The sequence below is a fragment of the Gossypium raimondii genome, chromosome 8 (assembly GCF_025698545.1).
Source record: "Gossypium raimondii isolate GPD5lz chromosome 8, ASM2569854v1, whole genome shotgun sequence".
NCBI classification, from domain to species: domain Eukaryota; kingdom Viridiplantae; phylum Streptophyta; class Magnoliopsida; order Malvales; family Malvaceae; genus Gossypium; species Gossypium raimondii.
This window is the reverse complement of record NC_068572.1, coordinates 49,361,954-49,376,214: the sequence shown is the minus strand read 5'-3', so window position 1 is coordinate 49,376,214 and position 14,261 is coordinate 49,361,954. Positions and strand designations below refer to the sequence as shown.

Genomic DNA, 14,261 nt, shown 5'->3' with positions numbered 1-14,261 from the left:
CAAATTTGTTGTCATTATCCAATTATGTAAAGAAATCTTAATTTAGGGCTTAAGGAGTTACATTTAAGTGAGAAAAAATAAGCCAAAGGATCAATCTTTTTCTTTAGAATAAGCAGGACTTAAGTTTTTCCTTGCATTTACAAAGAATGCTAGAAGCCGAAGGGATAATGGCACCCGTGCCACTGCTACTAGGGTTCTCTATTCAACAACTGTCCATATTCCGTTTGATTTGGTGGTGTCCATTCACCATGCTCCATGCTTGTGATATTTAAACATATAATAATATGTTTTAAATGTAACGTATTCGTATCTTATACATATATATATATATAATATTTACAGTGCTTGCTTTATCTCATCTATGCTTTTCATAATTGTAGGATCTGATAAATCCCATCTCACACAACCTCAACAATACCCTAAATAAGATATGCTCTCAAGCTATTTGAGTTTAACAATAAAAAAAATTTAAATTTAATTCGATAATTATTAAGTTAAACTCCACCTCAAACAACTTTAATTGTAAATCAAATCAAATTCACATTTAATAATATTTGACATAAAAATTCGTAAATTTTATTAAAATTTTATACTTTTATATTATTAAATTATATTACGAGTCTAAACTTGAACTTAAATGTAAAAATAATAAAAGAATTATATCTCAAATTTAAAAGAATCGAAGCTCCACCCTTCAATTACACCGATAACCACATATTGAATAACAATACCATCATTTTAGTTCTTTATTTAATTATTATACAATACAATCATTTTATTATATCAAGAAAAGCAAGACAAATAAGTAAACTATCAAAATACTCATTTTTTTATTTCATGTTACACTTTAGTCATTTATATTTGAAATGTTATGTTTTAGTCATTTACATTAACGTATTGTAACATTTTGTCATTTAGCGAGATAATTGTTGTTAACGGTGTAACTGTAAACTAACGTGCCATGTTCAATCATCATTTCAAATGAAAATTTTATGTTAAATTATACAATTAGTCCCCATATTTTTTTCGTTTTGAGCAATTTAATTTTTCTTTTATGTTCTTTTAACTTTTTTTTTCATTCTCCCTTTTTTTTTTCCTTTGTTAAAATTTTTTTATATTTATGAAAAAAGAGAAGCAGAAAGCTGAAACCAAAATAAAACTTCGCATATTCTCACCCCACAATTACAAACCCTCATCGTCTATCATCGCTTTAACAAACCAATTTGGATCTTTCAATGACCTAGTTTGCAAGCTTGCCTCACTCGAAGACCTCGCCAGTCGTGACTTTTGGTAGTCCACCCTCAACAAAGTTTCTCGAGCCCGTTCCTTTAACCTCCTAACCAACCCCTACAACCACCTTATCTATGTTACCTACAACATTCTCGCCCTCTCAAAACTACGTTGTTTCACGGATTCCTCAAATGAGCTCTACATTCTCAAAGACTAAAACGACCATCATTCGAAACTTATCGTCAACTTTATCCAAACCAGTTTGGATCCATACTCTCTTTCTTTCTTCAGTTTATCCATGCTCAGTTTTCAATCAAGCTTGTTTGGGAATATCCAAAAAAGTTTAGATCAATTTTATAGTTTCTTAATTTTACTTGTTAGAAAATAAAATAAAAGAGAATGAATAATATACACAATTCGTAGAAGTTTGAAATGGAAAAAAATATTTTGGATATAAAGATTTCAATTTATCTTTAGATTTGATTAATTATATGATTTTTTATATTAATTAGTTAGATCCAGTTTTACTTTCAAAATTAGGTTATAATCAAATTGAGATTTGATTAAGAATGATTGATATTCGATTTTGAGTGAAATTCAAATTAAGAATCATGTGAAAAAACAAGGACTTGGTTTATTTGGTGGGCAAAGATTATATTTTTGTAGTGGAGAATACGAGAAGAGAGAAAAATAAAGGAGAAGGAGAAAAGGGAAATAAATAAATAAAAGAAAAAGTTAAATTGCTCAAAACGAAAAAAAATATAGGGACCAATTGTATAATTTAACCTAAAATTTTTATTTGAAATGATGATTTAACATGCCATGTCAGCTTACCGTTACACCATTAATGAAAATTAACACTTAGTGATTGAAATGTTACAACACGATATCGTAAATGACTAAATCGTAACATTTCAAACATAAGTGACTAAAATGTAACTTGATACAAATAAAAGTGACTATTTAGTAGTTTAGCCTAACAAATACAACTAACTTTTTTTATCTTCCGCAAGCCGGAGCGCGCAGTGATGTCAGATTCCACGCTTTTACCATTTTCCTGTTTTTGAAAGACGGTTACACTTGTAAGTGAGGTTTCCATTGTAGTTGTTTTTGGTCAATGTAAATGACAAAATAACATTGCTTCTTTATTCTACTTATAGATTGCTTTGATTATCAGCTGCTATCTTTCTGGGTGGGTTTTTCAAATGTTTTACAAGTGAATGATGAGCGCTTTTTTAGTGGTAGTTTCATTTGTGTGGATTCTTGTTCATGGGTTATGCAGAGCCAAAGCTTCAAGTCAAAGTGAGAAGCTGCATTTTACTAACATTACGCACATGCTCAATCTTGCTCTACATTGTGTGTTCCTCACATTTTAAATTTTTTTCTTCTGGCGTCATTGTTAATGCAATTTTGATTGCTTTTCTTTCTTCTGCGGCAGTGGAAATAAAGATGCTAAAATCATGACTATTGATAGAATCAATGGAATGGGCTTAAGGAGATCTCCAAGATTGAGTTCAGCCCCGCCTGAAACCAAAGATTGCTCTTCAAAAACTATCTTTAAATCCTCTGAGAATGGTTCCTACTCTGAAACAAGACCTTCTGGAACGGATAAAGAAGCTGTTCTTTCAAAGCGCAATGACCCAAACTTTTCTGATGAAAAGCAGAGGAGAAAGTCTCCTAGATTTGTTGCAGGGACTGAACATTGTGGCGGTAATGGGTCTTTGAGAAAATTTCAAGATCTTAACTCAGGCTTTCCATTGAAGCAGTTAAGAAGATCTCTGAAAATTAGCCAGGCTACTAAAAATGTTTGCCCTGATGTCTCTATTACAAGATTGGATATGGATGAAAGGGGCTCTTCTGGAGAGAAGCGGTTGGGAATATCTCCCAGTTCCGTGCACGCAACAGAAAATGGTGACAGTAATGCATCTTTTAGAGAACATAGGAGGGAAATGTCTGTTGAAAAGCAGTTGAAAACACCTTCCTCACTTTCTACATTATTGGCTGAAGGTGATAGTGCTGAAGTAAACTCTTCTTCCAATAGATTATCCAATTCATGTGATGAACAGCCTTCCAAGAAATTTAAGATCTCATCAGCAGAATCAGATATGTGAACCTCAGATGAAACATTCTCAAAGAAAGCCAAGGGCTCGTCTCTTTCAGGAAAGAAGAAGAGTCAATCCAAGACTGATGCCATATTTATAGGCAATCCAATCCCTGATGGTAAAGCTCAAGAAAGGTGGCGATGGCGATATGAAATGAAGGTGATTGATATGAGCTAAACTGGCAAATGCTAATTCTTTGATTGATTAGGCTGATTGAAACAGTGACCAATGACCATTCTTCTACCAATCGTTTCCAATGTTGATTGATATCCCTTTATTTTGCTTGAACTTTAACTGGCAAGCATTATGACATCTTTTAGTTTTCAACATTGATACAATGGTTAGTAACTACACATTTAAGTTTTGCTCCTTTGGAGTCTGGACTATCAGTGCATGTAATTTTCTGTTATAATGTTTGTAAGCAGTTAGTTTTACTGAGAATGGTTGGGGAATGAACTGGAAATAATAGTAAATGGCACCCACTTTATATTTTTCAATGCTGATTGCGAATATCTTGTACTTTTGCAGAATATAAAATCTAACAGAAAAGACATATCATTGGAGTAAGTAACCTTTATGAGATCCCTCTGTTTAGTGGTTTTTGTTATCTTGATTTAGCATTGATCTCAAATTCTTTCTTGGGCTTCTAACCCCAGTTCCTATTGTGATAGTGATGATGATGATGATGAAGACAAGATAGTTTGGAATGTGGAATGCCATTATGCTCAAGCTGAAATTGATGGATGTACCATAAATCTTGGGGATTGTGTTTATATTAAGGTAAATGTGATCAACACATGGTGTGTTTTAAAATTTGTATATATACATTTAGGTTCTCTTAATTAATGTTGGGCAAATCAAGTTTACGTGGTCTCTCTTCTAATCCTTTTCTTCTTGTCTGCCTATGGCACTTCTACATTTCAATAATATGGCAATTGAAGCAAGCAAATTCTCATGGGATAAGGATTTTTTGCAGGGTGAAGAAGCAAAACACCACATTGGCAGGATATTAGAATTTTTTAGAACAACAGATGGAGAAAATTATTTTAGAGTCCAGTGGTTTTATAGAGCTGAAGATACAGTAAGTACGGAAAGTAATATTTATTTTAGGCCATCCAATATTTCTTATCCTGACCTTTGTTGCTTCTGTTCTGCGCATCATGCAAAGGTTATGAAACAAGAGGCTACTCTTCATGGCGAAAGTCGTCTATTTTATTCAACCATAGTGAATGATAATCTCATAGATTGCATTATTTCAAAAGTTAGTGTTACTCAAATATCACCTAAGGTATGCTTCTTGCAATCTTAATTTACTCCTGTTTTTTTTTCCTTTTTACTATTCTAACTGTTTATGAATAGCGTTTATAAATTTTCTTTATATTTTTTCCGGTTCATTTGATCTTTATCAGAACTATGTTGTTGGAAATTTTGGATTTATTTATTGTTATTCTATAATTCGTTGAAGTTTGGTTCAAAGTCAAATTCTCTTCCCCAATCTGATTTCTATTTTGACATGGAGTATTGTGTGGATTATTCAACATTCTGCACCTTGCCAACTGGTAAGCTTCTTTTTGTGATGGTAATGGAGTTTAACTTCCGGATTAACTCTGTTTGTGTTTCTTGAGAGAGGAAAGGGTGGTGATCGTGGAAACATAATCTGGTTAGAGAAAGGTTAAATATTCTGATAAATGATAATCATAATGCCAGTAACTCTCTCTTTATATATATATAGATATATTTTCAGATAATTCTTTCAAGAGCCACAGTTCCTCAAAGTGCTACGAGGAGGTTTTCCCTACGACTCCTGCCTTTTCAGCAAATATTCCTAGTTTTGGAACTTACAAGGCACAACTCACAAAACTAGATCTTTACTCTGGTTGTGGTGGAATGTCAACTGGTTTATGCCTTGGTGCAAAAGCTTCGTGCAATGATCTAGTGGCGGTATTTCATCCAGTCACTGGTAACCTCGTATTTGATGATTCATTCAGTAATAAAATTATTTTATCATGTACCTTACATTCTGCATTTTAGAAATGGGCAGTTGACAGCGATAAGTCGCCATGTGAAAGCTTGAAATTAAATCATCCAGAGACACATGTGAGCATCGTTGCCTTACAACTTCATTTGGCATGCCCCCAAATCTTTAGTGGCAGATAATACTATCTTTTTGCTTTCGTTATATAGGTCAGGAATGAAGCTGCTGATGATTTTCTTCAACTACTGAAGGAATGGGAAAAGCTTTGCAAACAATATAGAGTTAAAAATTTAGAAAGAACATATCCATCAAGATCGAGAATCTCCGAAACTGTCTGGAATAATGCCAGTTCTGCAAAAGATTCTGGTACTCCTGATGAACATGAAGTTTCCAGTCTCGTTGATATTTGTTATGGAGATCCCTGCGACACAGGCAACCGTGGTCTAAAGTTTAAGGTGGTCTATTTGATCTATATGATGTGATGGTAGTTCCTTTCATGCCTTTTGTGAGTTTTTGTTTGTAATCTAATTGATTTTTGTTTGTGTCAATCTATTCTACTGGTATTCAGTCATTTTTTGTTTCATGTCATAGTTTAGTGGAGATTGGCTCGTGCTAATATCTCTTTTGTTAGGTCTGCTGGAAGGGTTATTCTGCAAGTGATGATACATGGGAACCAATTGAAAGCTTAAGGTATAGTAATTGCTGCCATCATTCCATTCTTGAATTAGGCTATTATTTACTTATTCAAATCTCTCAGGAATTGCCAAGAATGTATTCAGGAATTTGTAACAAATGGATTCAGGTCCAAAATCTTGCCCCTCCGTGTAAGTTTTCTTTAATCAGATGTGCTGGTGGATGCTTAATCTAGAGTATTGTAATAGTTGGAATATTTGTTATGAATGATTCCTCTTTATTGAATTAATTTAATCAGGGGGATGTTGATGTTATTTGTGGTGGCCCTCCATGCCAAGGGATAAGTGGTTATAATCGCCATAGAAATGTTGATTCTCCACTGGATGATGAAAAAAATCGTCAAATTGTGGTCTTCGTGGACATAGTGGAATATTTAAAACCTAAGTTTGTTTTAATGGAAAATGTGGTTGATATTATGAGACTTGTCAAGGCTTCACTTGGAAGATATGCTTTAAGTCGGTTGGTACTTATGAAATACCAAGCAAGGCTTGGAATAGTTGCAGCTGGTTGTTATGGTCTTCCTCAATTTCGGTTGCGTGTTTTTTTGTTTGGAGCACATTCTAGTGAGGTTACTACTCTCAAGTTTTTGCATAAAATTGAATTACAGCACTCCTTGACTGTCCCTGACTTTGGAGTAGTGCTATTATCACCTGTAGATTTAATGATTTTGGTCTTGCTGGTGATCTAACTGCCCCTGGTTTACTCTTTTTTCCCCCTATTTGGGTGGGGGGGTGTTTGTGGTAATTTGGTGTCTGCAGAAACTTCCACAGTTTCCACTTCCTACTCATGATGTTATTATCAGATATGGGTATCCTGCTGAGTTTGAGGTTGCTGTTTTCTCCCTTAGAATGCTTGAACCAGTAATGTTCCATCCATATAATTCTGTTTGTCTTGTGCAGCGTAATACAGTTGCATATGATGAAGGCCAACCACGTCAGCTGGAAGATGCTCTTGTTCTTCGTGATTCCTTTTCTGATCTTCCACCTGTAGTAATCATATTTTTGTTTTACTGATTCAACCTCTTCTTAGATTTAGCAGTATTCTGTTCTACTTAATAAGTTAACTGCTTTGCAGGTTGCAAATAATGAAGCCCGCGAAAAAATGACATATGAAAAGCCTCCTGAAACTGACTTTCAAAGATATATAAGATCAAGTGAATATAGTAATTGTTTTTTTTTTAAATTTCATTTACCCTTGGGATCATCTCATATTTCAATGACTAAATTTCTTGTTGTATAACTGGCTTTTTTTTCCTCGTATGTATATCTGAGTATTTTGTGGCAGTTCTCTAAGGCCAAAATAATTGGCCATTTGATGGAGTCTTAAAAGATTTTATGCCCGATGATCTCTCTTATATGTCTGTTCTAGATTAATAAATGTGTACTTTATTTCTTTTTCTTTTTCTTTCTTTTGGTAAAAGTGAAGGGTCTTTTGATGGAAATTTTTATTGGTAATATAACTGATTTGGGCCTTAATGTCTGCTTCTGAATGTGGTGCCTAATATGAAGTTGCCAAGAAATGTGGTATAATATGTAGGAAATCCAGTGTGTTACAGGTTTTTGCTTGTTTATTGGAATAATTCTGATCCATGTCTATCAGAACGAAATGAAATAATTATGGTATAGTTGCTTATATTGTGGAAAAATCTGATAATAGGTACTTAGGTTCTCAAGTGTTCCTTTTTCTGTATATGGAGATGTAAGCTTGCATCAACTGGTAGGCGAAGTGGTTGGATGTTGTAGGATCAACAACTGGTGGCCATTAAGTTGCATTCTTTGCCAGTTAAGTTGAAAATAGCAGCTCATAATTTCAATGTGAAACAAGGACCTTTTACTGTCAGTGGGCTGTAATCAAACTGCTTTCTGACCAAAACTCAATTTTGGCAAGAAGAACTAACAGAACAAGCATAGGAAAAGTCATTGGATTGTGGAACTAGGTTAGGTATAATTTTCACCAATAACCATCCCAAAACAAGTGTCTGTAATTGTAAGACACAAGGAAGTTGCAAAAGTAGAGAGGAAAACTTTATTGGAGCCTAGAACTAAAAGCAAGTAAATTTTGCTACTTATGTGCAGTCTCATGTCTGGTAATCTATAGGTTTTAGTAGGTATGCTGGTTAGTTAATTTCTTGACAACCTGTACAATATTTGTTGGTGGGAGTGAAAAATTTTGCACTGAAGTCTCAGGATGAAAAATTATGTACAAGCATGCATCATGGATCTTGGGTCTAGAATTTGGAATGCTTCGAACATATGCAAATTCATGATGTAGCATTTTGGTCAGCATCTCAAATGCTAATTCAAGTAAGCATGGCCATAGAGTTGGACATATGCAGCATATCTAGTAAACCGGTATTTGTTTCTGTTTAAATGTTGCTCCTGTTCTTCCTGTTGTGAACCAAAGAATATTAGTCACATCACCCATTTGTTGTATATCACAGAAGAGAGGGAGGACAGAGCCCAGCACAGATCCTCTTTATTGTTACCTCTAATTGTCATTCATTTACATTTTTCCTTTTTTCCTGGCTTTGCAGAGATGACTGGTTCTGAATTAAATGGTGCCAAAAGAATAACGAACCTGTTGTATGACCATCGGCCTTCTCCGTTATCTGAGGATGATTATATTAGAGTTTGTCTGAATCCAAAGAGAAAGGTTTTGTAACTCCAATTGACATTGCCACTTTTTTCCCTTCTGATCTTTTTCCCCTAATTTAGATGTGTTTATAGGGGGCAAATTTTCGAGATCTCCCTGGTGTAATTGTTGGAACAGACAATGTGGCTTGGAGGGGTCGAACACAGGAACAGCAGTTTTTACCATCTGGAAAGCCATTGGTGAGTGTCTTCTTTTCCCATCCGAGCAACAGAGCTTCCACTTCTTTGTTCATCAATGTACTGGATATTCATATGTAAGCACATGCTTCTTTGGGTTTTGCCTGGATGGCTTTTTTATCTTTGTTCTTTGTGAATGCATCTCAACGCTTGGGACATTTTCTTTAGTGGCGTTTCTTTATCATCTTTCATTGTCTCTTTGCAAACTTGATGAAACAGCTATTTATTCTAGGTTCTCTCTTTACTAGGAAAGCACAAAAATGAATCTAGTGCAGAAAGGGAATGAAACAAGAATTCATTTTCCCAACACTGTAATATACTATGCCTAAATGGAAAAACAGATTGCTGATGTTGGTTCTCTTTCATTTGTGTAGGTACCAGATTATGTCTTTACCTTGAAACAAGGAAAATCTAAAAGGTTAGGCTTTTTTGGCAGCCTGTCTCATTTCAACAACCCCTCATCCTCCAAAATAGATACATACATATATATATATATATATATAGAGAGAGAGAGAGAGAGAGAGAGAGAGAGGAAACTAGAGGAACTAATGTTGTTGATATATGTGCAGACCATTTGCAAGATTATGGTGGGATGAGACAATGCCGACTGTTCTAACTGCACCTTTTTGTCACAGCCAGGTTTCACTTTGCACTAGTTTAGTATGTAAGATTACACATTTACTAGTCCTTTGGATTTGCTTGTGAGTTTTAGGAGTTGTGTAGGCAATATTACATCCAGAGCAAGACTGGCTTCTCACAGCCCGGGAATGGGCAAGACTGCAAGGTTTTCCTGACTATTATAGATTCCGCGGGACAATTAAAGAGAGGTATGATAGCTTTGTTCTAAATATTATTTTGGTAAGCTTTTTACATTTGCTGAAATCGGAAAAAATTAACTGTAATGATCTTTTAAGATTATACAGCTATTTGAAAAGAAGAGAATAAGCTCTTATAGCTGCGTATTGAACAGAGAAATTCGGCCTTAAAAAAGCAAGGGAACTTTATGAACATTTTGATTTAGCAAGTTATACAAATATAATCTTTGTTTCTATGTTTCTATATTGATAGGTATTGTCAAATTGGGAATGCTGTTGCTGTTCCAGTTGGTCGAGCCTTAGGATACACAATGGGGATGGCATTTCAGAAAGGGAGCGGGAATGAACCACTGATGATCCTCCCTCCTAAAGTTTTCTCTTTCCACCAATATCCAGTTAGCAAAATCATTGTCCCAAAACACTGATAGATTGAATTGAATTCTTACTTTATATGTTCAAAAAATGTAACATTCATGTAGTTGTGTATTTTGGTTGGAAAAATACCCAAAAGAAGGCACATTTAATATGAACAAATGCTATGCATCCGAGTATTTTAGGTTCCAAAAAAGTGGTTATTTGGTAAAATGTTGGAAATTTGACAACTGTAGAAATGAGATAAGTTGCAGGCTCTTCAAAAATGCTTCTCCTTCTATCTTTGGATTGAAGGCAATTAAAGGGATGATTGTAAACTCCCTTTCCTTCAAATTTTTTAATATTTCTTTTTTTGAAATAAAAATCGACCGATGCATTTAATATAGGGGAAATTAAAATATAGAGGCCTGATCCCAAATTTGGGCGTAATAAAGGGACCGGTACCGAGTAACTATAATTTATTTTAAAATTAATTTTAAATATTAATTAAATAAAATTTTAATATAAAGGGGTCACAACTCTAGTTTTTGATAAAAATATACACAAATGCTTATTTATTATTAATTTTTAAAAATATTTTTATTTTAAATAAAACTGATTAACTTTCATTTGTTTATAAAAAATTAAAAGATATTTTATTTTTTTGTTTTAAAATTTCATTAAGTTAAAATAGTATATTTAGTTGTTTGGTTAAAGAATTATATTATTATTATTATTTTACAGCCATACTTTTTTTTGTAGAAAAGGATAACATTAAGCGATTACATTAGATAAAACCATAATCAAGAGTAAATAGACATGTTGTGATCTCTTCTCAACAAGTTCATGACCGAAGCTGGTGGAGATCTAAATAAACGTATCAAAGAACTACCTATATCAGCACATTTAATCATGTGATCAGCAACACCATTAAGAGTTCTCGGGATATGTCGGATACGAATCTCCCATTTTTGACGCAAAACTTGATGTAACAACTGCAGTTCCATTAAACTATTACTAGCTCCTCCACCAGACAAAAGTAATTCAACCAACAAAGTATTATCACACTCAACTTCAACTTTCTGAAACCCTTTATCCCAAGCTAAGAATAATCCTTCCAACATCGCTCTTGTTTCAACTTTAAAGATTGACTTGTTACCGAAACTCATCACATAGCCCCATAACCAATTTGCATTTGAATATCTAAGAACACCCCCAATAAAAGTCCTTCGTTCCAAATTCGACACAGCTCTATCTGAATTGAGTTTTATCCAACCCGTTACAAGAGGAGTCCAACTCGAAAGACTCCTCATAGTCCCTAAGGATTTCATTTGCACATCCAAATCTCGATAACTCCTAGCCCACACGTAGCCGGTATCCACAATAGCCCGAATATTCTTGTGATTATTAGAGAACACATTTATTTCTACTCTTCCAAAGTAGCCAACACAAGATTACAAACAGTGTTTGCCACTCCATTCCTTCACAGTGAAATTACCTTTATCTTGCAAGTTCCAAACTAACCATTCCTTCATTGACAAAGAAAAGAAAATATTATGGGCTTGCCAAGGAACCACTATTCGCCATACAGTTTTAGCAAAAGCGTAATCTCGAAAAGTATGAATCCTTGTCTCTAAACTATTAGTACACAAAGGACAAAGACCATCATCTGTCATATGCCTACGTCTTCTCTCATTATTTGTCAATAATCTATCATGCCATAAAAGCCATAAGAAAACACGTACCCTTTGAGGCGCCAAAACTCTTCAAATCATCTTCCAAATAGCAGCATCATCAGAAACTCAACTAAAGAGATTCTTAGAAGTCACAAATGATGAGAAACCATCCTTTTCCATCCATTTCCAAGCCAAGCAATCTTGACTTTCAACATCAGATGGGGGTATAATTGCTGCGATCTATTGAATAATAGGGCGTGGAACGAGATTAGTAAGACGATCCCAATCCCAAAGACCATTCTCAGTCACTAAGTCACAAACGCGCAATGTGTTATCAAGTTAATCCTGTCCTCTAAGAATATCTCGCAAGGGACCCATCTGCCTAACCCATACATCATTCCGAAAATTCATCATACGGCTATCACCAATTGACCAAAAACATTACCCACAACTTTTGGCCAAACTAGTGTTAATGACTTCCATATGAATGAACAATTGCGTCGAGAGATAGAGTTTGGAAGTGTCCCTTGTACATTATATTTCTTCCTTTAACACACGAACCCATAGAGACTCAGTATTCACAAGCAGACGGTAACCAAGCTTCATTAAGAAAATCTTGTTTTGATCATATAACTTTCGCAAACCCAGTCCACCACTATCCAAAAGTCGATAACAATCTTCCCAAGAAAGAAGCGCAATTTTCCTTGTATTATTAGTTGCTCCCCAGATGAAATTACGAGCAAGTCTCTCAATTTTATTGCATACAGAAAGAGGCACCCGAACAGTAAACATAAAGTAGTTAGGAATAAGAAGAACTGACCGAACCAAAGTTATTCGTCCTGCTAGCAAAAGTTTCCTCACATCCCATTCAGATAGTTTTTACCTAACTTTGCTTACAATAAAGCCGAAAGCATGCACAGTAACTTTGTTATGAAACAATGGCATGCCAAGGTAACATCCAAGATCATCCACTCGGCTGAATCCTGCACTCTCACAAATCACCTCAATAACCGAACTAGGAGTATTAGGGGAGAAAAACACCTGCGACTTGGACTTGTTAACCTTCTTCCCAGAAAAGTAACAGAAAGTTTCCGGTATACTGCTCACTATAATAGCTTGATCCCTACTAGCTTCACAGAACAACATAAGGTCATCAGCAAAAAAAATATGAGACAAGGCGGACCCTCTTCTTGAGAGGAACAAAGGCTTCTAACTCCCGTTCACGGCCGCCTCCTCAATAAGATGCCCAAGCCTCTCCACACAAAGGACAAAAAAATTGGGCGATAAAGGGTCACCCTGCCTTATACCACGTGACGGTTGGAAAGCGTTAGTAAAAGTTCCATTCTATAAACCTGGAGTGAAGTAGAAGAAACGCAATGCAATATGACACTAATTAACTGCTCAAGAATTCCTGCCATTAACAAAGTATCTCGTAGGAATTCCCAGTTGATTCTATCATAAGCCTTTTCGAGGTCTATCTTCATGATCATACCATATTTGTTTCCTCGAAAGTTCCTCAAAAAGTGTACCACTTCTTGCGCCACTATAATATTATCGACAATATCTCTTCCTGGAATAAAGCTTGATTGGTTTTGACTTATCAATTCACCATCAAAGGTCGCAGTCTGTTAACAATCGTCTTTGTAAGAATCTTATACAACACTGAACACAAGCTTATAGGCCGAAATTGATTAACTCTCCGGATTCAGTGTTTTTGGGATAAGAACTAGTAATGTTCTATTCAATTTCAGATCCAACCGCAGCCCACCCAAACTGTGTCTAACAAAAGAACACACCGACAATCCCACAATTTCCCATTGAGTCTGAACAAAACTAGCCTGAAACTCATCCACACCGAGGGCATTTAAAGGAGCCATACTAAACAGTGTTCTACGTACCTCATCCAAAACCACTGAAATAAGAGCCTTCGTCTCATCACAAGAAAGCACAAGATATTTACCTCGACAAGGGAAAACACCACTAGTCACATAGTCCGTGGCATAAAGTGTAAAAAGGTGCAATTGTGTATATATTTTTGCCACTTGGAATTTCGATGTGATTAAATAACAAAAAAGTGATTTTCCATCTCAACAAAAATCTTCCACTTTGATAATGTACCAATAATAAACTAATGACTTCTATTTGAATCTACGTGTTTATTCTTTAAATTTATTAAATAATATATTTATAATTTTTAAAATTATTTTATTTTCCAATTACATGAAATTAGTCCAATTTATAATAAAAATATGACTTAAGGGTGCAAAAAGCTCTCAATTTTTTATTAAAAAAAACAATTAAGCTCTTGCTTTTCTTTTGCACTCATTTTGATACTTAAACTTTCAAAATGCTACAAAAGGCCCTCAAACCTTTTAAAAAACAATTAAGTCCCTACTTTTTTTTGCACTCAATTAGGTACTTGAACTTTCAAAATGCATTAAAAGACCCTTAAAATTAAAAAAAAGCAATTAAGCCCCGCTTTTATTTAAAATTATAAAAATTAAAACCAATAAAAGCAATAAAATTTATTAGATTTTAATAAAAATTCAAATATTAAAATTTTATTAAAAATTTAAAAATATATAAAAATC

The 14,261-nt window shown here is 34.5% G+C and overlaps 1 protein-coding gene across 1 annotated transcript; it reads left to right on the top strand.

The window, feature by feature from the left end:
* Positions 1-2,266: 2,266 nt before the first annotated feature.
* On the top strand, positions 2,267-10,263 carry LOC105791871 (DNA (cytosine-5)-methyltransferase CMT2-like). The gene is given in 22 exon segments (XM_052635075.1): positions 2,267-2,312; positions 2,391-2,532; positions 2,669-3,491; positions 3,861-3,895; positions 4,004-4,112; positions 4,309-4,413; positions 4,501-4,620; positions 4,798-4,891; positions 5,065-5,292; positions 5,374-5,429; positions 5,517-5,762; positions 5,939-5,997; positions 6,065-6,131; positions 6,239-6,568; positions 6,759-6,989; positions 7,075-7,162; positions 8,534-8,652; positions 8,727-8,831; positions 9,203-9,246; positions 9,398-9,467; positions 9,552-9,655; positions 9,897-10,263. Coding segments are annotated over 21 exon segments (3,231 nt in total). The 5' UTR covers positions 2,267-2,312; positions 2,391-2,506; the 3' UTR covers positions 10,069-10,263.
* The last annotated feature ends 3,998 nt before the right edge of the window (positions 10,264-14,261 follow it).